The sequence below is a fragment of the Denticeps clupeoides genome, unplaced genomic scaffold, assembly GCF_900700375.1.
Source record: "Denticeps clupeoides unplaced genomic scaffold, fDenClu1.1, whole genome shotgun sequence".
NCBI lineage: Eukaryota > Metazoa > Chordata > Actinopteri > Clupeiformes > Denticipitidae > Denticeps > Denticeps clupeoides.
Window position 1 is genome coordinate 53,938 of NW_021629725.1, and position 27,935 is coordinate 81,872.

The 27,935-nt window shown below is 48.1% G+C and overlaps 1 protein-coding gene across 1 annotated transcript; it reads left to right on the forward strand.

Moving 5' to 3' along the window:
• Window positions 1-2,185: 2,185 nt before the first annotated feature.
• Window positions 2,186-27,874, forward strand: LOC114772830 (probable phospholipid-transporting ATPase IIA). The gene is made up of 28 exons (XM_028965545.1): window positions 2,186-2,418; window positions 4,594-4,738; window positions 6,275-6,388; window positions 6,621-6,729; window positions 7,420-7,478; window positions 8,758-8,809; window positions 9,899-9,993; window positions 10,093-10,173; window positions 10,290-10,365; window positions 10,455-10,531; window positions 11,292-11,452; window positions 11,652-11,794; window positions 12,647-12,759; window positions 13,123-13,332; window positions 17,482-17,643; window positions 18,192-18,284; window positions 18,395-18,478; window positions 20,216-20,386; window positions 20,509-20,607; window positions 21,751-21,840; window positions 22,511-22,655; window positions 22,820-22,884; window positions 23,053-23,208; window positions 23,622-23,686; window positions 24,397-24,505; window positions 24,584-24,641; window positions 25,186-25,389; window positions 27,088-27,874. Exons 1-28 carry the CDS (start codon window positions 2,351-2,353, stop codon window positions 27,222-27,224), a joined length of 3,141 nt encoding a protein of 1,046 aa, XP_028821378.1. The 5' UTR covers window positions 2,186-2,350; the 3' UTR covers window positions 27,225-27,874.
• The last annotated feature ends 61 nt before the right edge of the window (window positions 27,875-27,935 follow it).

A 27,935-nucleotide genomic window follows, 5' to 3' on the forward strand; every position in this document is an offset into this window, starting at 1 on the left:
TGAGCAAAGCACTGTGCCCACATGCTGCTCTCCGGGCGCCTGTCATGGTGCCCACTGTCACCAAGGGTGATGGTTAAATACAGAGGACACGTGCTGCACTTCGCTTTGTCACTTTCACTATACCTCCTGTTAGCCAGTCCACACAAAGAAAAAAGTGATGTTCAAAACTGGGTCTTCTGGTTCATAGTCGAGTGTGTGACCCTCCAGCCTACTGCCACCAGTCTACTGTCATCACTTCCATTTGTCCTTCAGGGACTGTGTCTGTAGTGAAACTGTGCGTTTCACTGCATCGTTAATGATGTTAAACACGATAAACACCGCGTTTCACCGCATCGTCTGATGTTATACATGGTAAACACGGTAAACACAACGTTTCACCGCATCGTCTGATGTTAAACACGGTAAACACCGCGTTTCACCGCATCGTCTGATGTTAAACACGGTAAACACCGCGTTCCACCGCATCGTCTGATGTTATACACGGTAAAAACGCGTTTCACCGCATCGTCTGATGTTATACATGGTAAACACCGCGTTCCACCGCATCGTCTGATGTTATACACGGTAAAAACGCGTTTCACCGCATCGTCTGATGTTATACATGGTAAACGCGGTAAACACCGCGTTTCACCGCATCGTCTGATGTTAAACACGGTAAACACTGTAAAAAAAAACGCGTTTCACTGCATCGTCTGGTGTTAAACACGGTAAACACCGCGTTTCACCGCATCGTCTGATGTTAAACACGGTAAACACCGCGTTTCACCGCATCGTCTGATGTTATACACGGTAAAAAAAAACGCATTTCACCGCATCGTCTGATGTTATACATGGTAAACGCGGTAAACACCGCGTTTCACCGCATCGTCTGATGTTAAACACGGTAAACACTGTAAAAAAAAAACGCGTTTCACCGCATCGTCTGGTGTTAAACACGGTAAACACCGCGTTTCACCGCATCGTCTGATGGTAAACACGGTAAACACCGCGTTTCACCGCATCGTCTGATGTTAAACACGGTAAACACTGTATAACAAAAAACGCGTTTCACCGCATCGTCTGATGTTAAACACGGTAAACACCGTGTTTCACCGCATCGTCTGATGTTAAACGCGGTAAACACCGCGTTTCACCGCATCGTCTGATGTTAAACACGGTAAACACCGCGTTTCACCGCATCGTCTGGTGTTAAACACGGTAAACATGGTAAACACCGCGTTTCACCGCATCGTATGATGTTAAACACGGTAAACACCGCGTTTCACCGTATCGTATGGTGTTAAACACGGTAAAAACCGCGTTTCACCGCATCGTATGATGTTAAACACGGTAAACACCGCGTTTCACCGCATCGTATGGTGTTAAACACGGGTAAAAACCGCGTTTCACCGCATCGTATGGTGTTAAACACGGTAAACACCGCGTTTCACCGCATCGTATGGTGTTAAACACGGTAAAAACCGCGTTTCACCGCATCGTATGGTGTTAAACACGGTAAACACCGCGTTTCACCGCATCGTCTGGTGTTAAACACGGTAAACACCGCGTTTCACCGCATCGTCTGATGGTAAACACGGTAAACACCGCATCATCTGGTGTTAAACACGGTAAAAACCGCGTTTCACCGCATCGTATGGTGTTAAACACGGTAAACACCGCGTTTCACCGCATCGTATGGTGTTAAACACGGTAAAAACCGCGTTTCACCGCATCGTATGGTGTTAAACACGGTAAAACACCGCGTTTCACCGCCATCGTATGATGTTAAACACGGTAAACACCGCGTTTCACCGCATCGTCTGATGGTAAACACGGTAAACACCGCATCGTCTGGTGGTAAACACGGTAACACCGCGTTTCACCGCATCGTATGATGTTAAACACGGTAAACACCGCGTTTCACCGCATCGTCTGATGGTAAACACGGTAAACACCGCATCGTCTGGTGGTAAACACGGTAAAAACCGCGTTTCACCGCATCGTATGGTGTTAAACACGGTAAACACCGCGTTTCACCGCATCGTATGGTGTTAAACACGGTAAAAACCGCGTTTCACCGCATCGTATGATGTTAAACACGGTAAACACCGCGTTTCACCGCATCGTATGATGTTAAACACGGTAAACACCGCGTTTCACCGCATCGTCTGATGGTAAACACGGTAAACACCGCATCGTCTGGTGGTAAACACGGTAAACACCGCGTTTCACCGCATCGTCTGGCGCGGCGGTGTTTCTGCTGAGCTGGAAGCCGCCCGGCGGGATCTCGGTGACAGGCGGCGCAGCCTCCGCCCGCCCAGCCCGGTCTCGGTGACGCTCCCCCGGTCTCGGCGGCACGCAGGCGGCCGGAATGGCGGACAACATCCCGCTGCAGCCCGTCCGACACAAGAAGCGACACGACGGCCACCAGCGGGACGGGTGAGGGACGCGGCGGCGGCGGCGTGAAAACGCGCTGCTAATGCTAACAAACGGCAGTAAAATCGGCGGCGTTTCTGACAGGAATAAAATGGCGCGACGCGTTACGCGAATATGAGGAATATTAAAAACGTCGCGGAGCCGCATGGAGCCGAGTGTGGATCTGACATCCGTGTTCCGGGTCTCTCTGGCGCAGGTGAAGGATAAAGAAGGGAAGAAGGAAGGGGGGAGAATGACGGATTTTATCCTTTATTTTGGACCGTGGGTCGTTACTGTCGTTGCTTTCTGTCGCGGTTCTTGTCAGTATTGATTTGAATCGCGTTGCGCCCGAACCGGGACGTGATCGCTGATAAACAGATCCGGTTCCTGACGAGACCTGGGCGGGGAGGGAAGGCGGCGCAGGCCGGGAAGCCTCCATCATGGCCACACACTCAAACCTACACACATACACTAACATACACTTATACACACCTACACAAACATACACCTACACACACACACACACACACACAAACATACACTTATACACACCTACACAAACATACACCTACACAAACATTCACATACACACACCTACACAAACATACACTTATACACACCTACACAAACATACACAAACATACACACACCGACACACACCAACACACACAAACATACACTTATACACACCGACACAAACAGGACACACACAGACACGGACACACACAACGACAGACAGACACAGACAGACAGACACATACATACAACGACATACATACACAAACATACACAGACACACACCTACACAAACATACACTGAGACACACCTACACAAACATACACAAACATACACACACCTACACACACACCACACACAAACAGACACGGAGACACACCGACACAACAGACACACACAGACACGGACACACACAACGACACAAACAGACACTGATACACACCTACACAAACACACACACACACACACTGACACACACACACACACACACACACCCACACACACACACACACACACACACACACACACACAAACATACACTTATACACACCTACACAAACATACACCTACACAAACATTCACATGCACACACCTACACACACATACACAAACATACACACACAACTACACACATACACTAACATACACTTACACACACATACACACACACAAACATACATTTACATTTACAGCATTTATCAGACGCCCTTATCCAGAGCGACTTACAATCAGTATTTACAGGGACAGTCTCCCTGGAGCAATTTAGGGTTAAGTGTCCTGCTCAGGGACACAATGGTAGTAAGTGGGATTCGAACCCGGGTCTTCTGGTTCATAGGCGAGTGTGTTACCCACTAGGCAACTACCACCCTTATACACACCTACACAAACATACACACATACACAAACATACACCTACACAAACATTCACATACACACACATACATACACAAACATACACATACACACACAACTACACAAACATACACTTATATACACCTACACAAACATACACACACATACACTTACACACACAAACATACACTTATACACACCTACACAAACATACACACATACACAAACATACACCTACACAAACATACACTTATACACACCTACACAAACATACACACACATACACTAACATACACCTACACATACGCCTACACAAACATACACACGTACACACACACAAACATATATCTAAAACTGTGTAGTGGTTGGGTACTGGTGGCCACTGAGGTCCCCTTGATGAAGGTACCGTCCCCACACGCTGCTCCCCGGGCGCCTGTCATGGTGCCCACTGCTCACCAAGGGTGACGGTTAAATACAGAATAAATTCACTGTGTCACGGCGTGCTGCGCTGCACCTTCACTCACATTTACACAGACGTAGTACCGGCCAAATGGAGCATCTGTGGTTCTGTCATTGAAATCAGATTTTTGGGGTTAATCGTTACCCAGCGCCTGACCCAGTGTACCCAAGTTCAGCGGCGGGGTCGTAGTGGAACGCTGCGACTGGTGGCCATGTTTGAGAAGGGTGGACGGGTGGAGCGGGAGTCAATATTGACTGATGTGTGTCGGACTGCGGCAGCAGGACGAGATCGTCCCGCATCAGCCGGGATATGGGGTTAAAGGTCGAACCCCACCATCGTAAACTGTGACGTGTGACTGTTTGTGCCGCAGATGCTGTGGATGGTCCAGGTGCTGCGGGATGGGCGACTTTCGCCCACGGACCGTCTGGTTGGGACACCCAGAGAAGCGAGAGCAGCGGTACCCCCGAAACGTCATCAACAACCAGAAATACAACTTCTTCACCTTCCTGCCCGGGGTGAGCGGGGTTCACCAGAACCATCATTTACACCTAATACAGACAGTAGTGACAGGGACAGTCCACCTGGAGACGCTCAGGGACGAGCGTTTTACCCACTAGGCTACTACCACCCTGTGACAGGGACAGTCCACCTGGAGACCCTCAGGGACGAGCGTTTTACCCACTAGGCTACTACCACCCTGTGATAGGGACAGTCCGCCTGGAGACGCTCAGGGACGAGCGTTTTACCCACTAGGCTACCACCACCCTGTGACAGGGACAGTCCGCCTGGAGACGCTCAGGGACGAGCGTTTTACCCACTAGGCTACCACCACCCTGTGATAGGGACAGTCCACCTGGAGACCCTCAGGGACGAGCGTTTTACCCACTAGGCTACTACCACCCTGTGACAGGGACAGTCCACCTGGAGACGCTCAGGGACGAGCGTTTTACCCACTAGGCTACTACCACCCTGTGACAGGGACAGTCCACCTGGAGACGCTCAGGGACGCGCGTTTTACCCACTAGGCTACCACCACCCTGTGACAGGGACAGTCCACCTGGAGACGCTCAGGGACGAGCGTTTTACCCACTAGGCTACTACCACCCTGTGACAGGGACAGTCCACCTGGAGACGCTCAGGGACGAGCGTTTTACCCACTAGGCTACCACCACCCTGTGACAGGGACAGTCCACCTGGAGACGCTCAGGGACGAGCGTTTTACCCACTACTAGTCAGTAGTAAATAACAGATGAGATGTGTATATCTGTTATGTTCATTCCTCCCAGCGCTGAACGTGATGAAATCGTTTTTATGGCGTCCGTACCCGTAACGCACACATCGGAGAGACGGGAGCAGCTTTAATTTCATTACATTTAAGAATGGACTCACTTTGTAAAACAAACAAAAGAAACCGAAGCGATTTGACTTGCAAACGCCGATCGTTCTAATTCCATTTGAATCATTTCTCAGGAGGTCGTGGAATTTGAATGTTCAAATCTTTGTGCTTTGTTTACGCACTCGGTGCTGGAAGTGTGTGTGTGTGTGTGTGTAGCTGGGGACCTGATTTCTCTCTCTCAGGTGCTAATGAGCGCTGGGGTCCAGCTGTGGTCAGAAGCTGTAAATTCCTCACGCTGGGTGGCAGGAAGCTGTTAAAAGTCCAGTAAAGCGGCGCAGTGGGACCGCGGCCCTCGGACTGGACCCGGCCTCCTCGCCCGCTCTCCTTCTTCCATCAGACACCTTGTAAAGGCTCCAGCGGGAATAAATCAGGGATAAAAGCGTTAGGTTCTCTTTTTTTTTTTAAATTGGGAGGTAAAAGAGTCCAACCTCTAGTCCCACATCTGCACCCAACCACATACACGTTACAAAGGAAAAGAAACCTATTTTTTCTATAATCATTTGCATATTTACTTTGAGTCTAATAATTTACTCTTTTAATTTTACCAATCTTTTTTTTTTTTCTGAAATATCATTTCTGCTATTTATGAGTTTTATTATCTGCTCGGTTGAGGTGGAATTTCAACGATTCTTCCATTGATGTGTGTCTTTTATAGGTCCTCTTTAATCAGTTCAAGTACTTCTTCAACCTTTACTTCCTGCTCCTGGCCTGCTCACAGTTTGTGAACGAACTGAGACTTGGGGCACTTTACACCTACTGGGTCCCTCTGGTGAGTGTGTGTGTGATTCCATTTCCACTCCTTTGATGAACGTAAAGATCCACAGTGTGGCGTGGAATTTGCAGTTCCACCAGGCCGGTGAAGGTTGCGCCTCTGTTGTCTGATTGGTCCGCCTCGCACGTGGTTATGTGTGTTTTTAAATCTGCATACAGGCCACTAATTCAGACCAAAAGAGCGCAGAACCACAGAGGAACCTCGTGAACGTTCTGTAAACACTTTTCAGGGCTTTGTGTTAATCATCACCATTGTGAGGGAGGCTGTGGAGGAGGTGAGATGTTTCCTGCGAGACAAAGAAGTCAATTCACAGATTTACAGCAAGCTGTCCACCAGAGGTGAGCAAATACACACACACACACGTGTAATAAACATGCGTGGAACTGAGGAACTGAAGGTTTTACTTCTCGACTGCCCTGCCCTCTGTGTCTCCATGAAAATCACAGTAACCATTAGAAATTCACTATTTGCGTTTAGTTTTTGCATAACTCCTGTTTAGTACGTCGCTCGTCTCCTGCCTGAGCCTCAAACTGCTGAAACGTCTTTATTATAATTTTTTTTTTTTTGTAAAGATGCTTCTCTAAATGCTGCAGTGTTGGCTCCGCCCACAGCCAACTCCCTGACCAGTAATACCCAGGCATCCACCTTCAGTGCTTTCCTGGTCATGTTGTGGAATTAACAGTAGATGAAGACTGCTGTTTCTGAGGGTGAAGTCCAGAGCTCTGTGGCACAGCATTAATGTGTGTTAATGTCTTACATATGCACAAAGCCAGGGGTCACCAGCGGGGTGAAGGGTCGCTGACCTCCTGCAAACAGTCGAGCCCGTTCATACACTGAGGAATGGGAGAAATTTGCCCGCCCCGCCCCGCCCCGACCCTCCTCCACTCAGCACAGGACAAGATTGTTAAAATCATTAAATTCCTTCACTGTTATATCCCCGCATCTCCAACGTCCACGTTCCCTCAGCTGCATGGCCCGCTGTCCCTCAGTAAGAGGAGAAACGCTCACGTGATCATCTCTTCTCTCAGGCACGGTGAAGGTGAAGAGCAGCTCCATCCAGGTGGGAGATCTTATCATCGTCGAGAAGGTCGGTGCTCACACACATTCTCCAGAAATTCTTCTTCATACCGACTGATGGACATGATTTCTCACATCTCGTACCCATCTTTTACTTATTGTCCCATACCTCCCTTATCCATCCTCTTTATTTCTTCATTTCTTTTTATAGCTACCTGTTTAACTCTAATGATGTGGCTGAATTCACATCATATTTATCTTCAGGATGTGGAAGTGTCTGCTTGCTGGTCATCTGTTTTAGTCGGTCTGGAATTATTTCCAGTGGCGGACAAAATACATATGTTCAAATTTTACTCCGTTATAAGTAAAAAAATAGTACAACAAAATTAAAAACGACAGCAAATTATAAATGGCTCTATTGTTCTATTATTACTCTTGCCTAATCAACTAATCTTAGGTGAAAAGTTTGTCTTTTAACAGAATGACGTCATTAGGATAAATAATTTCCATTTGGTGAAAGGGTTTGAGGGCAGGAGAAGTTGAGTTTAAGTCAGATTAATTATAATTAGAACTGGTGTTTGAATAAATTCAGACGAAAGATGCTCGGCTACCATCAGTGGGCGGGGCTTATTCAGTCTGTGGGCGTGGTCTTTACCTGCGAAACGTGAAGCTTTAGCTGCTGCACAAAACACCGGAGGATGCTCGCTGTGTAGTTGATTCGTCTTGAAAGCCTCTTTTGCTGCTCTGCTCATCTTTATGATCACCAGACTTTAATCTCAACTAATTTAATTACACTAGTTGCCATTAGAAACAATAACCCGAATTATAATGCACAGTTAATATTTGATGTCCGGCGTTATTTTGATTATCTGCCACACTGAACATGTGAGCTTTGTGCAAAATGTCAAGTTTAAAATTTGCCCAGTGACGTTCAGCGAACGTTAGAACTGTAATGAAGGGGAGGAGCCTCTGCCTGTATCCTCGAATTGGGGGGTGGTCAGGTAAGAAGATTGAAGTTGTGGTGGTCTGAGCTCAGGAAATCTGAGACAGTCCCCCCATCTCGTGTTTTATTTGCTCTCGTCCCTCTGATCTGGCGACACGTTCAGCTGTGAATGGCGGATGAAAACGCGCGTCTCTGTAGGACCCTGGCCAGGTCTGTCGGCCTGAGTGGATGAGAGAATTCATCATGTGCTAACTGAGAACAGCGCTGGGTGTGTGTGGGGGGGCTCGGGGGGGTCAGGTAGAGTGTAAGTTACGTTTCGGGGACGCAGCTCTGCTGATTGGCTGCCTGAGGGGACGAGAGGAGGAGGTGAAGGAATAAACGATTAAAACTTTGTTCTCTCTTTTAGAACCAGCGCGTTCCTGCAGACATGATCTTTCTGAGGACTTCAGAGAAAAATGGTAAAAGCACAAACACACACACACACAGAGAAAGCCGACAGACGTTTGTAGTTTATTAGCCCCGCCTCTTCACGCAACCTTTGGTCAATAGCCGTGATTTCCTGGCCATTTGATGGTCCCATTTCACTTCAACTTGACGATCCTTTTGTCTTTCAAATGACTGCGGCAGTTGCAGTCTGGGTAAGACATGCAAAAAAAATCCTGTAAGATAAATAAAGCAAAGGTGGATGCAAAGACGGTCTTGCGGAGGAAGATGATGCTGGAATCTGAATAACAAAATAAAGAAATGAGCGTGTGAAGGAGGGACGTCTTCAGAGACCATGCAGCCATGAGCGGAGGTTTAATTTAAAGCAAATGAGCAGAACCCCCCCCCCCCCACACACACACACACACACATTCCTCCTTTTTAAATAAGTGCTGCAGCTTGGAGGAGCGGCGATGTAATCAGGGCTTTTCTGATAACTGGCGATTTGTCAGGGGCCTGACTGTGCCGGGGTCTCCTCTGGGGTGGAGCGGGGGCAGGGTGCTGGCCGGGTGGGGGTATTACGGGAAGAGGGAGCAGCAGATGGAGGCTATTAGGTCAATTATGAAGAGCCTAGTGTTCCTCAGGCCCAACACACACACACTCTTTTAACAATGGACACACACAATTTCATAGCACTAATCCCCAGAGAGATGGAGCTGAGTGTGTAAAATGGTGATTAAAAATCACTTTTAAATCTGATCTTGTATCATTATGATTAATAACATTTCTTAATGAATATCGAGTGGAAGGGCTGCAGATGTTGGAATTTTTTAATCTGTATATTAGAGTTTAGACTTGTCATAAGATGTTTGCATTATGAATTATTGATGGATTTGAGTGTCATTTGATGCCTCTGAACGAAGTGACTGGTGTCTGTAGCCTCAGCCAAATTAAATACAGGTTGCGGTTTTACACATACTAATTATGGGCTAATTTTTTTTTATTGTAAAAAAATCATCACAGATCTGCTGCGCCACCTAGGGGTCAGTGTAATACTGCAGAGGCTTTGATTGGAGCTTGTCTGGTGCTGTGTGGGTGATCTTGGTTCTGAACGTTCCCTCCAGGCTCCTGCTTCCTGAGGACGGACCAGTTAGATGGCGAGACGGACTGGAAGCTCCGCCTCCCTGTGTCCTGTACGCAGCGGCTGCCCACAGCAGCGGTCCGTTTTCTTCCCCACCTGAATATTTCATGATATCGTCAGAAGAGGTGAGGTGTCTTTGTGCATTTGGTTAAGTTTGGGTTTTATTCTGTTCTTCAGGACCTTCTTCAGATCAGATCATATGTTTATGCCGAGGAGCCGAATATTGACATACACAACTTCATCGGTACATTCACCAGGGTGAGTGTACACACACGCAAAATCAGTAAAGACATTTCACACACCACCTCTCGTGTTTCAGACATGTGAATGGGTCTGATGGCACATTTCAGAAGTGTGTGTGTGACCTGTTGCAGGAGGATGGAGACCCACCAGTCAACGAGAGTCTGAGCATTGAGAACACGCTGTGGGCCAGCACTGTCATCGCCTCTGGTACACATTTGTACAGCTGTATTTATCCACACAACACAACAGCAGGGTCAAACCAACACAGATGTGTGTGTTGTGTGTTCCCGCTGCAGGTACTGTCGTGGGTGTTGTGGTCTACACAGGCAAAGAGCTGCGCAGCGTGATGAACACATCTAACCCCCGTCACAAGGTACCTGCTGTATACGAAGCATCACCACATCACGTGCACTGGTCCTTCCACTGGTCCACGGTCCAATTCTGATCTTCATGTGACCATTGAAGGAGCTTTATTCTGCATATCAAGAACACCCCAGAACATTTGGCCTGGTTGTCTGACACAGGGGTGGGCAAACTACGGCCCGCGGGCCACATCCAGCTCGTTGGTCTTCTTAATCCGTAGATTTTTGCCGAGTTGCCCAATGAATTGCCCACTGTTCTAACTACATGAGTTTTCCTGTAGTGTCTGCCGTAACACCAGGTGGCGCATCAGATCTTCGCTCAAACCCGACGGGTTTTACACCGGCTTGTCACGTATGGCGCGCGGTCAGGACCAATAATCTCCAGGTTCATGAAACGTTTTTTATAGGTTAGTCAATATCGTGTAAAATTATTGGCTACCGTTTTTAGCACGTGAAACCTTTGGCGACGTTCACTGGGTGGCACATATACGTCCATTTTTCCTGATGGTTGTCGAAAGTCATTTCAGACACGATGCTGCTGGTTGACAGGAGATTTGTGAACGTTGGGCAGAAGCTGAGCAGCGTGTGGCTGCAGAGCTGCAGCATGAAACCGTAAATAATGCAGATATTCAAATACTGCCGCGCGCTGCGCCAGGAAAATAAGTGTTTGTTTTACACGCCTGTGTGATGTAACCGTATGTAAAAATGTCTCAGAACAGAAGCAAATGATGTCGGCGTTGAGTTACATATTCCAGAGGTTCTCGCCCACAGATCGGCCTGTTTGACCTGGAGGTCAACTGTCTGACCAAGATCCTGTTTGGCGCGCTGGTTGTGGTCTCGCTCGTCATGGTGGCGCTGCAGCACTTTGCCGGTCGCTGGTACCTGCAGATCTTCCGCTTCCTGCTGCTGTTCTCCAACATTGTCCCCATCAGGTGATTTCCATTTACAGCCCTTATCAGTCAGTAGTGACAGGGACATTCCCCCCCTGGAGACACTCGGGGTTAAGTGTCCTGCTCAGTGAGTAAGTGGGGTTTGAACCTAGTAGCTTGTTACCACTAAGCTACTAGCACACACACACACACACGTTTTACACAGGTCACCCAGTATTGATCCGTGTCACTCTGACCTCAGTCTGCGCGTGAACTTGGACATGGGCAAGATGGTCTTCAGCTGGATGATCCGGAAAGACTCCAAAATCCCTGGGACCGTGGTCCGGGCGAGCACCATTCCGGAGCAGCTGGGCCGCATCTCGTACCTTCTGACTGACAAGACAGGTGAGCGGCAGGCCGGCAGAACTCCGCCCCTGCTGTTTAATACGGGAGAATCGTGACGCACGATGCTCCGGCCTCCTGCCGTGGAAAACGGCCCGGCTCGGATGAACGTGACGTTGCCCCGGGCAACAGAGTGAGTTGTCGGCAGTGAACTGAGGTTTTCGAAACGCTCATCAGCAGAACGTTCCAGAATCCCACTCACGATTATGGTGATTTGTGGAGGGTTTGGGGGCAGCGAGAGGCGAGTGGTGTGTCTGTGTGTGTGTGTGTGTGTGTGTGTGTGCCTGCCTGCAGGTCATGGGTGATTTATTGATGTAGTAAGTGTCATTTCTAACTGTTTAAAATACACGCGCACACCTGAGCTCAGGCTTTTACTACATTACCTGTATCAAAGTGTGCATGAGGCGCTTTTGACACACAGCCCTGTGTATGTGTGTGTGTGTGTGTGTGTGTACACAGGAAGCTAAGAGCGGGTGTCAGGAAAGAGCCCCTGAGCTCCTGTGGCATTAATAAGCCATTATGAGCTATTATATGCCATTAGTTTCAGCACACATGACATTTCCACAGCGGGCAATCTGGGATCAGTGTAATTCCAAGATTCCCAAGATCCTCGTTGGGTAATCAGGAACAGAAGGTCTGGTTTCGCTGGATTTTTTGCCCCAGGCCTCGTTCTGTTTTCTTGCTTTTTGTAGCTGTGATGTTTAGGAACGATTTAACTCGATGCAGAAACGCATGAGAGCTGAGAGGTATGGTGAGATGTTCCTGATAACATTCCTGATGCCAACGATGGCGATGAACATTACTTCTGGTCAATCTCCCAGGATTCCGTGTGATGATAATATTCGTGTCTCATAGGGACCCTGACCCAGAACGAGATGGTTTTCCGGAGGCTCCACCTCGGAACGGTGGCATACGGGATGGACTCCATGGACGAGGTGCAGAGTCATGTGTTCAGCGCCTACACCCAGGTAAACAGCCTTCAGAATGAAAGCTGCTCCTGCTTTTATCTCTGCCTCCATTACTGTCAGTTTTGTCCATAAACATGTGGGGCCACGGGTCACAGGAGCAGGAAGCAGGACCAGGCAGCTCCTGACTCGCGGCCTAATTTAATGCTTCTGCCATTAACCCTGCAAGCCGAAGCTAAAAATAGCAGCACCGTGGTGAAGCCAGTTGTTCATATTCTGGGCACATCTGGGAGTGGTTATCTTCTCCATGGCTCCTCCTCTACTCTGTATTCCACGGAGAGAGTGTTGATTTCTAATATGAACACAACTGGTTCTCTTTGTTCAGTGTAACACAGAGGAAATGATTCGTGCTGTTTGTGCTTGTAGCCTTCTCATGACCTCCCGACCTCTCGCGCTCCAGCCGCCACTAAAGTGCGTAAGACCATCAGCAGCCGCGTGCATGAGGCGGTGAAAGCCATCGCTCTGGTGCACAACGTCACGCCCGTCTACGAATCAAACGGCGTCACCGACCAGGCCGAGGCTGAGCAGCATTACGAGGACACGTGTAGAGTGTACCAGGCGTCCAGTCCTGACGAGGTATATACACGCACACACACACAATTACACAATATACACACTGCAGTGTACCAGGCGTCCAGTCCTGACGAGGTATATACACACACACAATTACATAATATACACACTGCAGTGTACCAGGCGTCCAGTCCTGACGAGGTATATACACGCACACACACACAATTACACAATATACACACTGCAGTGTACCAGGCGTCCAGTCCTGACGAGGTATATACACGCACACACACACAATTACACAATATACACACTGCAGTGTACCAGGCGTCCAGTCCTGACGAGGTATATACACACACACAATTACATAATATACACACTGCAGTGTACCAGGCGTCCAGTCCTGACGAGGTATATACACGCACACACACACAATTACACAATATACACACTGCAGTGTACCAGGCGTCCAGTCCTGACGAGGTATATACACACACACAATTACATAATATACACACTGCAGTGTACCAGGCGTCCAGTCCTGACGAGGTATATACACGCACACACACACAATTACACAATATACACACTGCAGTGTACCAGGCGTCCAGTCCTGACGAGGTATATACACACACACAATTACACAATATACACACTGCAGTGTACCAGGGCGTCCAGTCCTGACGAGGTATATACACGCACACACACACAATTACACAATATACACACTGCAGTGTACCAGGCGTCCAGTCCTGACGAGGTATATACACGCACACACACACAATTACACAATATACACACTGCAGTGTACCAGGCGTCCAGTCCTGACGAGGTATATACACGCACACACACACAATTACACAATATACACACTGCAGTGTACCAGGCGTCCAGTCCTGACGAGGTATATACACACACACACACACACACACAGTTACACAATATACACACTGCAGTGTACCAGGCGTCCAGTCCTGACAAGGTATATGCACGCACACACACACAATTACACAATATACACACTGCAGTGTACCAGGCGTCCAGTCCTGACGAGGTATATACACGCACACACACACAATTACACAATATACACACTGCAGTGTACCAGGCGTCCAGTCCTGACGAGGTATATACACGCACACACACACAATTACACAATATACACACTGCAGTGTACCAGGCGTCCAGTCCTGACGAGGTATATACACACACACAATTACACAATATACACACTGCAGTGTACCAGGCGTCCAGTCCTGACGAGGGTATATACACGCACACACACACAATTACACAATATACACACTGCAGTGTACCAGGCGTCCAGTCCTGACGAGGTATATACACGCACACACACACAATTACACAATATACACACTGCAGTGTACCAGGCGTCCAGTCCTGACGAGGTATATACACACACACAATTACACAATATACACACTGCAGTGTACCAGGCGTCCAGTCCTGACGAGGTATATACACGCACACACACACAATTACACAATATACACACTGCAGTGTACCAGGCGTCCAGTCCTGACGAGGTATATACACGCACACACACACAATTACACAATATACACACTGCAGTGTACCAGGCGTCCAGTCCTGACGAGGTATATACACACACACACACACACACAGTTACACAATATACACACTGCAGTGTACCAGGCGTCCAGTCCTGACAAGGTATATGCACGCACACACACACAATTACACAATATACACACTGCAGTGTACCAGGCGTCCAGTCCTGACGAGGTATATACACACACACAATTACACAATATACACACTGCAGTGTACCAGGCGTCCAGTCCTGACGAGGTATATACACGCACACACACACAATTACACAATATACACACTGCAGTGTACCAGGCGTCCAGTCCTGACGAGGTATATACACGCAACACACACACAATTACACAATATACACACTGCAGTGTACCAGGCGTCCAGTCCTGACGAGGTATATACACGCACACACACACAATTACACAATATACACACTGCAGTGTACCAGGCGTCCAGTCCTGACGAGGTATATACACGCACACACACACAATTACACAATATACACACTGCAGTGTACCAGGCGTCCAGTCCTGACGAGGTATATACACACACACAATTACACAATATACACACTGCAGTGTACCAGGCGTCCAGTCCTGACGAGGTATATACACGCACACACACACAATTACACAATATACACACTGCAGTGTACCAGGCGTCCAGTCCTGACGAGGTATATACACGCACACACACACAATTACACAATATACACACTGCAGTGTACCAGGCGTCCAGTCCTGACGAGGTATATACACACACACACACACACACAGTTACACAATATACACACTGCAGTGTACCAGGCGTCCAGTCCTGACAAGGTATATGCACGCACACACACACAATTACACAATATACACACTGCAGTGTACCAGGCGTCCAGTCCTGACGAGGTATACACACACACACACACACACACACACACAATTACACAATATACACACTGCAGTGTACCAGGCGTCCAGTCCTGACAAGGTATATACGCACACACACACCCACACACAATATACACACTGCAGTGTACCAGGCGTCCAGTCCTGATGAGGTATATACACACACACACAATTACACAATATACACACTGCAGTGTACCAGGCGTCCAGCCTGGCGTCTCTGTCTCTCTGTAAATGTCCCTGAATTCCTTTTAAGTTGAGCAGTTTTGATTTATTGATTTATTTGTTGAGGATTACCTAAATGAGAATCAGAATATTAATATTGTCATTGTTACAAGTACAGCAAATTTAGGTGCAGACCCTGAGCTGGAGAGGTATCTTAAATACTGTGTGTAAAAGCTAGCCTAAAAAGTAGACAACTAGCATATATATATAATACAAATAGAATACAAAATATGACATTTAAAAATTGCACTTATTGTCCATAAACCTCCTCTTCTTTGTCTTTTTCTCTCTACTTGAACATGTTACAGTCTGTGGTGCCTCAGGCCTCCTGACACCCGAGAGGCAGAAGTAAGATTTACATAAGAGAGTCTGAGATAGAATGATTTTATACCAGATGGCATCAAGTTACGCTCATTTACTTCTAAATATGAAAACACAATATTATTATATTTAGATTTTTACATTTTTAATATATATTAATATAACATTTTTTATTTTGCATCATCACCTGCAATTAGAGTGATTTGTGTCCTGCTCAGGGACACGATGGTAGTAAGTGGGGTTTGAACCTGGGACTGCTTGAGACTTCTACCATCCTAGATAGGCCAGTGATTTATCGTCAGACAGTCAGTTGTTCAGCATCTTTTTGTACTCCTGATCAATTTTAATGGTAATGACTTGATGTGGAGCTGTGAGGGTGATGTTCCTACTGACTTTCATACTTCATATCTATACTTCCGTCTTATCTCCTCATCTCCTTTTAAACCAAAAGTCCGTTAGTTTTGATCTGCTGCTGCTCAGGAAGTCTGTATTTAGAGCCAGATAATGGCCGTTAGCTGCAGATGGATGTCTGGTCAGGGTTGTGGCTGGTGATGGGTGTTATCTGGTTCAGCGGGCTGATTCTTTTTATAAAAGATCCTGATAAAATGCAGGTGCTGATGCTGAACGTCGGGGTTCAGGGTTGAGCTGGTCAATTTTTAACATGCACATCTCATTTCTACGTCTTAACAACTTTTTAATAATGACTGCTTGATTCAGGAGTGTGTGTTTTATTGCATGTTCACACACATTTATACCCGGACCCATCATTTGTGAGATGGACGAACTGAGTTTGATGGTCAACCATTAGGGTATGGTGAAGGATGGAGTGTGACACCAGAGTGTGTTATGTGAACTCTGACCCCTGTTTGGACATCAGGGTTTCAACAGCAGGCCATGACTAAAGGCACCTGTAGGTGTGTTTTCTTAAAAACCTTTGTGTGTGTGTGTGTGTGTGTGTGTATGTGTGTGCCTTTAAATTTGTCTTTTAATTCATGGTGTATCAGTGTTCAGAGTGCAATGATTTTGTCACTTTAGGGTCTCTATTATCAGACCCTCCTGCAGATGATCTTACCGACCACACACATACCCTCAGCACCTGTTGATGATGTCACGAAACGGCAGACTGTGTGTGTGTGTGTGTGTGTGTGTGCGCTTGTGTGATGAGAATATTGACCCTGTGCTGTAGGTGTCCCTGGTCCAGTGGACGGAGAGCGTTGGTCTGACTCTGGTCGGTCGTGACCAGTCCTCCATGCAGCTGAGGACCCCTAGTGGGCAGATCCTGAACTTCACCATCCTGCAGATCTTCCCCTTCACCTATGAGAGCAAGAGGATGGGCATCATCGTGCGGGTGAGACGCCCGGCGCCTTCACATCTACTCCAATCAGAATTATCTTCCACCGCACAACAAAGCTGCGGCGTGCCGAACAGTAAAACGTTGATTCTGAGTCACCTGTGATATAAAAATGAACGTGAAGAGCGTGGCTGCATCCCAGGGTTATCTGGGAAAACGCTCACCCATCTCTGAACTTGGTGACTAAAGCTCCAGGCACGGCGCTCTGCTGTTACTGGCTGCGTGCCGCCAGGCCGCCGCTCACTTTCAGGAAGTAGCGAGCGGAGCTGCTTCCTGTTCACTATCGCCTTCACAAACCAAGCAGGACCCCAGAGTCCAAGCCCAAAATAAGCCAGTGACCAGAGGACGAGTCCTGCCCCGTATCCCTCGCCGCTGGGCGCTCTCGGTTGTCATGGTGACTTGGTGTAAACAGGATTGTGGGAGCGTCTTGAGACTGGACTCTGGTTGTCATGCCGATGATTCACCGTTATGGCTCATTAAATATCATTTTTGGATATCTGAGAAGGGCACTTCCTGTTAAAGGTGCACGGTGTGTTTCCTCGCAGGACGAGACGACAGGAGAAATCACTTTTTACATGAAGGGGGCGGACGTGGTGATGGCCGGCATCGTCCAGTACAACGACTGGCTGGAGGAGGAGGTGCTTCTCCAAACAAATCAATAAAAATAATAATCCAAACGCTACTTACGAGTTTTCACAGCCGAGTCTGTAGAGACCTCTGAAGCTGTGTGTGTGTGTGTGTGTTTCAGTGTGGGAACATGGCTAGAGAAGGTCTGCGGGTACTGGTTGTGGCAAAGAAGTCCCTGACGGAGGAGCAGTACCAGGATTTCGAGGTGAGACCCTAACCGTGTGTGTTTGTGGGGACTATGGGGACCCTGATGCTGAGGGGCGTGGCCTCTACAGGCAGGGAACGCGTCTGACAGGTGCTGTTGCCACGGGCTCCGTTTGGACTAAATCTGTCCATAAAAACACGAACACACCCGAACCCAAACTCTTCATTTGTTTTTACTGCCAGAAGAAAACAAACTGGCAATAGGCTGGACCACGTCTGCATCTAGTGTGTGTGTGTGTGTGTGTGTGTGTGTGTGTGTGTGTGAGTGTGTGAGATGGTGGGCGGCGGTGACTCAGACAGTGTGTGAGTCACCGCTCCGTTCCTACATGACTCACACACACATTGTTTTTGCTTTATCTCACTCTTGCTGATGAGGGCTTGACCCCCACTGGACCGAGGTTTGGCACTGGCGCCAACCCTGCCGCAGCCCTGGCCAGATGCCCCGCCCACATCCCGCTTTCTGCCACATGAACTCTGTGGCTGTAGAGAGTCACTGATATTACATACTTATTCCAAAATGTACAGTGTAGAAATGTGGCCGATCTCACATGGCGTGTTGAACCACGTGGGGCGCTGCGGTGTGTGAAGCCTGACATTTGCCCCATATCGAGTGTTTTAACCCTACTGTAACCCTACTGTAACACATGGTGCACACAGTGAAATTTGTCCTCTGCATTTAACCCATCACCCTTGGTGAGCAGTGGGCGCCATGACTGGCCACCACTACCCCTGCCCCGGCCTCTGCATTTGGCCAGATACACTGTACAAGTCCTTTATTATAGATTACCCTATTTGTTTTTAGTATTTATTTTATTATTTGAAATGAATTGTTATAAAACGTTTTTTTTTGTTCAAAATGAAAGTATATTTTGCACAGTGGACATAAAAAATGAATTTAATAAAACTAATTTTCAGTCCTCGTTCTGCTCCTGCGTATACCATACCATATTTATTTATAAATTACAATGGAGCTGACCAAAGTGCTGTACAGTCAAATAAAATATTCTGTAATTAAACGGTGAAGTAATCCTGCCAGAGGGTACAGCTGGTGTGAGTGTGTTGGGGACGGACGGTGTGTCCTGTGACGTTATGTGTATGTAAGGACAGTATAGTGATTATTGATTGTTTGATTTTTCAGGGTTTCCGTGAATCCTTAAAAAGTAAAAAATCAGATTTTCTGAAGTTTACTAGTAATGGCCGAATTCAGCATTCAAAGGTCTTAAAAATACTGCAGACCTAATACATTGAATGAAACAAGCCTTTGATCTCTCAGTAATTTTCCGGCCACAGCACATTTGCGGATTGACTACGTGTATCGCAGGGCTGGTCCGAGCCCAGCTCATTATCACATGCCGCTCTCTTTTATTTGGCCGATGCCCTCGATGCCACCCTGGACAACGGCCCATGTCAGCCATATCCAGATCCGCCGCTGGAAACGACAAATAGTACAAACCAAAAATACCACAGTTGCCCCCTAGTGGCTTTCTGCAGTACAGGCAATATGAGTTAACATTGGCCAAGCAGCACAGCACATGGTGCACACAGTGAAATTTGTCCTCTGCATTTAACCATCATCCTTAGTGAGCAGCCTTGGTGGATCGGGATTCGAACCGACAACCTTCTGATTACTGGGCCGGTTCCTTAACCGATAGGCCACCACTGCCCCCATGGCTTCTTTAAACCTGCAGAAACCCGGCTTTTTAATGATTTATAGTCTAACATGGCTGCTGGTCAACAGGCCCGCTACGTGCAAGCCAAACTGAGCGTGCACGACCGCTCGCTGAAGGTTGCCACGGTGATCGAGAGCCTGGAGATGGAGATGGAGCTGCTATGTCTGACGGGCGTGGAGGACCAGCTGCAGGCGGACGTGCGCCCCACCCTGGAGATTCTCCGCAACGCTGGGATCAAGGTGAGGCTGGAAGGTGCTGGAAGGTTTGGGGAGATTCCCGGAAATGACGGGTTCCAGAGTCGGTGTGGGAGGGGTTATCAGGTGAAGGGGCGGGTTTCACCTTCTCTCTCTCTCTTCTGCAGGTATGGATGCTGACTGGGGACAAACTTGAAACGGCCACCTGCACAGCCAAGAACGCTCATCTGGTGACCCGCAACCAGGACATCCACGTCTTCCGTCCTGTGAGTGTGAACACACACACAAGCACGCTTAAATAAGTTGCACATGTACAGGTAGGGCTGGTAGTAGCCTAGCGGGTAACACACTCACCTATGAACCAGAAGACCCGGGTTCGAATCCCACTTTCTACCATTGTGTCCCTGAGCAAGACACTTAACCCTGAGTGTCTCCAGGGAGACTGTCCCTGTAACTACTGATTGTAAGTCGCTCTGGATAAGGGCGTCTGGTAAATGCTGTAAATGTAAAGGTAAATGTAGGTAGATGTGCAACCCCACTTCCTTTACTTTACTTTACTTTACACACATTCCTCCTGTCTGTGTGTGTGTGTGTGTGTGTGTGTGTGTGTGTGTGTGTGTGTGTGTGTGTGTGTGTGTTGTAGAAACACTGTCCTGTTTTGAAAGACATGTTCAGAGACAAAATGCAAAATATTCATACCAAAAATGAAGGGTCAAAGGTCACGAGTCATCAGCTGGGGGAAAAACCCTGAACCCCCAATCAGCACTGGAGAATTTGGCAAATCAGCACTTTTATTCTCCTCCTTCCTCAGGGTCCTCGTCCCTGAGGGAACACCTTGCCATTTCTGATGTTTGCTGGGAAGGGCGACCTGTTGAGCGTGTGTGTGTGTGTGTGTGTGTGTGTGCGTGTGTGTCAGGAGGAAGGGTAGTGTTTACGTATGAGTGTTGGGTCCTTCAGGAGTTCCTGGAAGAAGGAACAATGGCTGGCACTGCATGAAAACCGCCCGCCGTCTCCCAGAGGGCGCTTGCAGCATCTGGACGTGCTTCCTGCTGCAGAAACGTCCTGCGGTCTGACGATGCGGCAGCTGGCGGGTACTGAAACGGCGTGCCATGTGACCAGTGGGTGTGGAGGAGGAAGCTTGACCCCTCCCCTTGTCCTGATTTGATCAGACGTGTCTCGTTCTGCATTCCGCTGGGCGAATCAGAGTTATCTGATGAAGCGAGCGGCGTTGGCGGTTTCTAACGCGGGTTCATGAGTTCATTTCCTCCTTGTGGTTCCCATGAAGCCGGTCACAGCGCAGCCTGACCCCCTGAAACCACCAGCAACGGACGCGTCACCTGGGCTGGAATAACAGTCACCCTGCGTGCTGCCGGGTTTGGATGATTATCTGTGTGTGTGTCCTCGTTCAGGTGACCACGCGAGGGGAGGCCCACCTCGAGCTCAACGCCTTTAGACGGAAGCACGACTGCGCTCTGGTTATCTCTGGAGACTCTCTGGAGGTGTGACACACACACACACACACACACATCCAGCCCAACACTATGTACTGGTATAGTGTGTAAACAACAGCTTCTAACTTAATGACATTCAGTCTATTTCTCCACCTCTAATTCAATTTCTTTTTCACGTGCAATAAGGTTTCTACCTAAAATTTTACTTTCATATTTTGTATTATAGATACAGCAGAGGCCAAAAGTCTGGACACCTCCTCATTCAATGTGTTTTCTTTATCTTCATGACCATTTACGTTGGTAGATTCTCACTGAAGGCATCAAAACTATGAATGAACACATGTGGAGTTATGTACTTAACAAAAAGTGGAGACCTGACCTCCACAGTCACCGGACCTGAACCCAATCGAGCCAGTGGTGACCTAGTGGTTAAGGAAGCGGCCCTGTAATCAGAAGGTTGCCGGTTCGAATCCCAAGCCACCAAGAGAATGCCAAGAGTGTGCAAAGCAGTAATCAGAGCAAAGAATCTAGAATATAAAACATGTTTTTAGTTATTTCACCTTTTTTTGTTAATGGTCATGAAATGAGAAGGTGTCCAGACGTTTGGCCTGTACTGTATATGCTAGTTGTCTTCTTTTAAAGCTAGCTTTTACACACAGTATTAACTGTCACTTGTTAGAGTGACAGTAAAGATATTCTGATTGTGTGTGTGTGTCAGGTGTGTCTGAAGTTCTACGAGTACGAGTTCATGGAGCTGGCCTGTCAGTGTCCGGCGGTGGTCTGCTGCCGCTGCGCCCCCACACAGAAAGCTCAGATCGTGCGGCTGCTGCAGGAGCGAACAGGAAAACTCACCTGCGCTGTAGGTGAGGAACCCCACAATCATCAGACTGCTGAAGGCGTTGGATCCTTACGTTCTCAGACCCACAAACGACCAATCACAAGCTCTGGTCCTTTATTTTCTATTCACAAATCCACACATTCCTCTCACTCACACACACTCACACTCACTGCTCCCTCGCTTTCACAGGGGATGGAGGAAATGACGTCAGCATGATCCAGGAAGCAGACTGTGGCGTGGGAGTGGAGGGCAAAGTAAGAGTGGCCTCACACACAAACACACACATCGTGTCACCCAAACTGTCACTTTCTCAAATACCATCACACACACACACCTGTTTCCTGAACCGTAACATCTGATTTGTCTCTCTCACACTCACAGTGAGAGATGGAGGCCTTGAAAGCGTGTGTGTCTGTGTGCAGGAGGGAAAGCAGGCGTCGCTGGCGGCCGATTTCTCCGTCAGCCAGTTTAAGCACTTGGGTCGCCTGCTGATGGTCCACGGGCGGAACAGCTACAAGCGCTCCGCCGCCCTCAGCCAGTTCGTCATCCACAGGAGCCTCTGTATCAGCACCATGCAGGTGTGTGTGTGACCCCTGCGGCTCCGTTTTAGTAGAGACAGCGAGTGTGTGGGGCCCACTGTGCTGCAGATGTAATCAGAAGATGGAAATCGGATCTGCTCGGCCGCTCGGGAGAACAATATTATTGCAGCCACACCGGTGCATGTTGGGGATTCGACCCGCTCGGGGTCAGGAGGCTGTAATTTATTTACCAGTATAATCAGTTATAATAACACATAAATCGGAACAGTCGTTACAAGGGCATCTCTGCATGAACATGTTGAGATATTCCTATCACAGCGTCCCAGGTTCTATCTTGTCCCTGAGCAGGACACTTAACAGTACAGGGGCTGTCCCGACTGATTTTAAGGTGCTCTGGATAAGGACGCCTGGTAAATGCCATAAATGTCAATCTTTTTTTCCTTCGTCTACAGGCTGTTTTCTCTTCTGTCTTTTACTTCGCCTCCGTCCCTCTATATCAGGGCTTCCTTATCATTGGGTAAGACTGTCTGTGTGTGTGTGTGTGTGTGTGTGTGTGTGTGGTCACTGGTCAGCGGTGACCTCATGTGCTCACTATGGCAGCTATGCTTGGTGACATTTCATCTCTGCTGACGTTTTGTCTCAGCAGATCCGTTATGAAAAAGCGCTTTGATGGAAGTGACTCACTGTGCAGAAATGGATCTGTTTACTTATTATTTTATGCTTTATACTCTACCAGTCAAAAGTCTGGACGCTGCTACTCTGTGGCGACTAAGTTGGAGCCATTTGGAAGAATCCAGTAGAAGAAACATAATTTGGTATTTGTTGTATGAGGAGGAAGTGAAGTATGTTTGATGAATCGGTTTTTTACCTTCATCATCATCATCATCATCATCAGAAGCCGCTTGATGAGCTGCTCATTAACATGAGTTCAGTATAAACCGTCCCCGTTGTCCAACTTTAGGTGGTGGACAGAAGACAGGAGTGTGAACCGCCGTCATCGCAGTAAAAGCGCCCCGGTTCTTATTTATTACTTTACAACCTGACGCGTCATATTTCATAGTCCTGCGTCTTCAGTTATATTCTATAACGTCCAGACTTTTGACCGGTGGTTTATTAAGAGTTGATGAATGAGGCCTGGATTACAGGAACTTGATACATGAACATACATGATTCACGTCAGTATAATATCCATATTCATATCACAAAACTAACTGCTGTCTTCCCCAGATACTCCACCATCTACACCATGTTCCCAGTCTTCTCCCTGGTTCTAGATAAGGATGTGAAGTCCGAGGTGGCCATGTTGTACCCAGAGCTCTACAAGGACCTGTTGAAGGTCAGGAGTTAGAAGGTCTCCCCACTGGTCCTGCTGTATCTGCTCTCACACTGACGCCGTAACTGTGTGTCCCCACAGGGCCGACCCCTGTCCTTCAAGACGTTCCTCATTTGGGTTCTGATCAGCATCTACCAGGGTGAGTGGGTTGGTGGTGGTCTCGTAACTGTACGGTTCCGTTAGGGTGAATGGAGCAGGACCCGGCCTGCAGCAACATGCCGAACGGAGGAGCATAGAAGGGCGGGACGTACGAACAAGAAAACCGTATATGTTTGTCTCAGTTTGAAGGAATCACACATCCTCAGGGGCTTTTCAAGCAGAGGCCTTCATCTGGTTTCAGGGCGTGGTTGGGCGCTACAGGCATCCACGCAGGAACCGGATCACAGCAGTTTCTCCTGCTCCACCATTTATTCCATCCATCTGAATGTTATTAGTCTCTGGATCCAAACACACAGGGAAGGTTCTGCTGTTCCCAGTTATGGAGGTCTGAGTGGTTGCATGTTGGTGAAGTGTAGGTCAGGTCTGGGTCGTGACCTCGCGACTCACCGTTTCGGGCTCTGGGGACCCTGAGTGGTCTTGGTGGTTGACTCGAGCTTGAAGGACCTCGATGAGCCTGTTGTGAAGTTGTGGCTCCGTTCTTCCAGTCTTGATTCAGTTTTTACGGGCCGGTTGTTTCCCTGCAGGCAGCATCATCATGTACGGCGCGCTGCTGCTGTTCGAGTCGGAGTTCGTGCACATCGTGGCCATCTCCTTCACCTCGCTCATCCTGACCGAGCTACTGATGGTGGCACTGACCGTGCAGACGTGGCACTGGCTGATGATCGTGGCCGAGCTGCTCAGCCTGGCCTGTTACATCGCCTCGCTCGTCTTCCTGCACGAGTTCATTGGTGAGTGGCGTGCATACGCACACGCACACACACACACACACACACACACACACACACTGGATCGAGGAGAATTTTTACTTCAGGATTCACCTACTGGAATGTGTCACCTTCCACAAGGTCATCATGGTGACGGATACACACCATATATAAGTTTGCGGAGAAATTTTTAGTTCTGTCTGTGATGTCAAGGTCCCACCACCAGTCAAAAGTCTGGACGCTGCTACTCTGTGGCGGTTCTGGCGACTAAGTTGGAGCCATTTGGAAGAATCCAGTAGAAGAAACATATTTGGTATTTGTTGTATGAGGAGGAAGTGAAGTATGTTTGATGAATCTGTTTTTTACCTTCATGGCGGCTTTGTTCACCATCATCATGGCGGCTTTGTTCACCATCACCTTGGGGCAGTGGTGGCCTCTTGGGGCAGTGGTGGCCTAGTTGTTAAGGAAGTGGCCCCGTAATCAGAAGGTTGCTGGTTCAAATCCCGATCTGCCAAGGTGCCACTGAGCAAAGCACCGTCCCCACACACTGCTCCCCGGGCGCCTGTTATGGTGCCCACTGCTCACTCAGGGTGATGGTTAAATGCAGAGGACAAATTTCACTGTGTGCACTGTGCTGTTGTGTATCACATGTGACAATCACTTCACTTTCACTTTCATCATCAGAAGCCGCATGATTAACATGAGTTCAGTATAAACCGTCCCCGTTGTCCAACGTTAGGTGGTGGACAGAAGACAGGAGTGTGAACCACCGCCATCGCAGTAAAAGCTCCCCGGTTCTTATTTATTACATTACAACCTGACGCGTCATATTTCATAAGAAGAAGGAAGAAAGTGAAGTGATTGTCACATGTGATACACAGCAGCACAGCACACGGTGCACACAGTGAAATTTGTCCTCTGCATTTAACCCATCACCCTGAGTGAGCAGTATGACAGGCGCCTGGGGAGCAGTGTGTGGGGACGGTGCTTTGCTCAGTGGCACCTTGGCAGATCGGGATTCGAACCGGCAACCTTCTGGTTACGGGGCCGCTTCCTTAACCGCTAGGCCACCGCTGCCCCAGTCCTGCGTCTTCAGTTTTATTCTATAACGTAAAAAATATATACAAGAACCAGTCGGGGCGTCCAGACTTTTCACTGGTGGTTTACACACATAACCTCTAACTGCAGTGTTTTATTCAGTAAACCTGCAGGTGGCGCTGTAACTGGTCTCCACCTTCACCACAGCGTGTAGTTACGGGACGGAACTGGTTTTGGCAACTTGAACCATGAACCATGGTGCTTCTCCTGGTTGCTCTGCGCAGAATCACAGCTTCTTGAGTCTCAGTGAAGAGTGTGTGTGTGTGTGTGTGTTTTTAATTTGTGTTGTCTGTTTGGATCCATCTGAGGTTCTGAGGAACCCAGTAAATATTTTCAGTAATTATGGTACCGTAATCAGAGAGATTCAGTAGTTTTGTGTGTTTTAGTTTCTGAGGATTTGTTCAGGGATCTGGCAACACTGCTTGCGTTATACCTGGATGTATGACGTTGACAGGAGGGGCTTTAAATGAGAGAGCTGTCAATCATGCCTCCAGGCTCCTCCCCCTTTAAAAAGTGGCGGGTAGTTGGGTAGTTAGCACGTGTTTCTGTCTGGTTTATATCCAGAAGATATAAGTGGTTTGAAGGTGAGCCGCTGATGTCTTCACGCTCTCTCTCTGGTTCCAGACGTCTACTTCATCGCCACGCTGTCCTTCGTGTGGAAGGTGACGGCCATCACGCTGGTCAGCTGTCTCCCGCTCTACATCCTCAAATACCTGCGGCGGCGCTTCTCCCCACCCAGCTACTCCAAACTCACGTCCTAGAGACGTCCACCCACCCCTGGGAGAAAATGTCCGGAGAAGACTGGAATCCTTTTTTCCATGATTCCTGTTTCATCTCGTCTGGCTGCATGCTGAGTGTGTGTGTGTGTGTGTGTGTGTGTGTGTGTGTGGGGGTCAGTGAGTAGGACATTCGGTCTGAAGATCTTGGTAACTCCTGACCACAGAACGAAGCCGTCTGCTCCTCGCATGTTCATGACTCACTGTGTGTTTTCACTTTCTCATTCTGTCTCACACACACACACACACACACACACACACACACACACACACACACACACGCGCGTGTAAAGGACAGTGGGATCTCCACCGCCGCCAGCTTCTGGATGTGAATATAATCCGTGTCGTGACGTTGTGCCATGTTTCATCTTATTACTGACGCCGCAGTGCCCGTCAACACGAAGACGCGCTGCCGCCGCTGACCTTTGACCCCCTTGTGGCCGTTTACTTCTTCTTTTGTGTGTTTGTGTAAAGTAACAAATTCATTTTGTTTATGGTGATGTGTAAATAACTGGACGTGGCTATTTATTAATTTTTCTTACCTCTTTGTGTTGGTTTTTGCACCGGAACACTAATCTGAAAAGGGACGAATGTGTGGAACTTCAGTGAAAAATGAATAAAGATGTTTTCTTATTTCTGTGTGTGTGTGTTAGCAGTTCATCATCTCATGTTCTTCAGGCTTGTTCTGCCCATCTT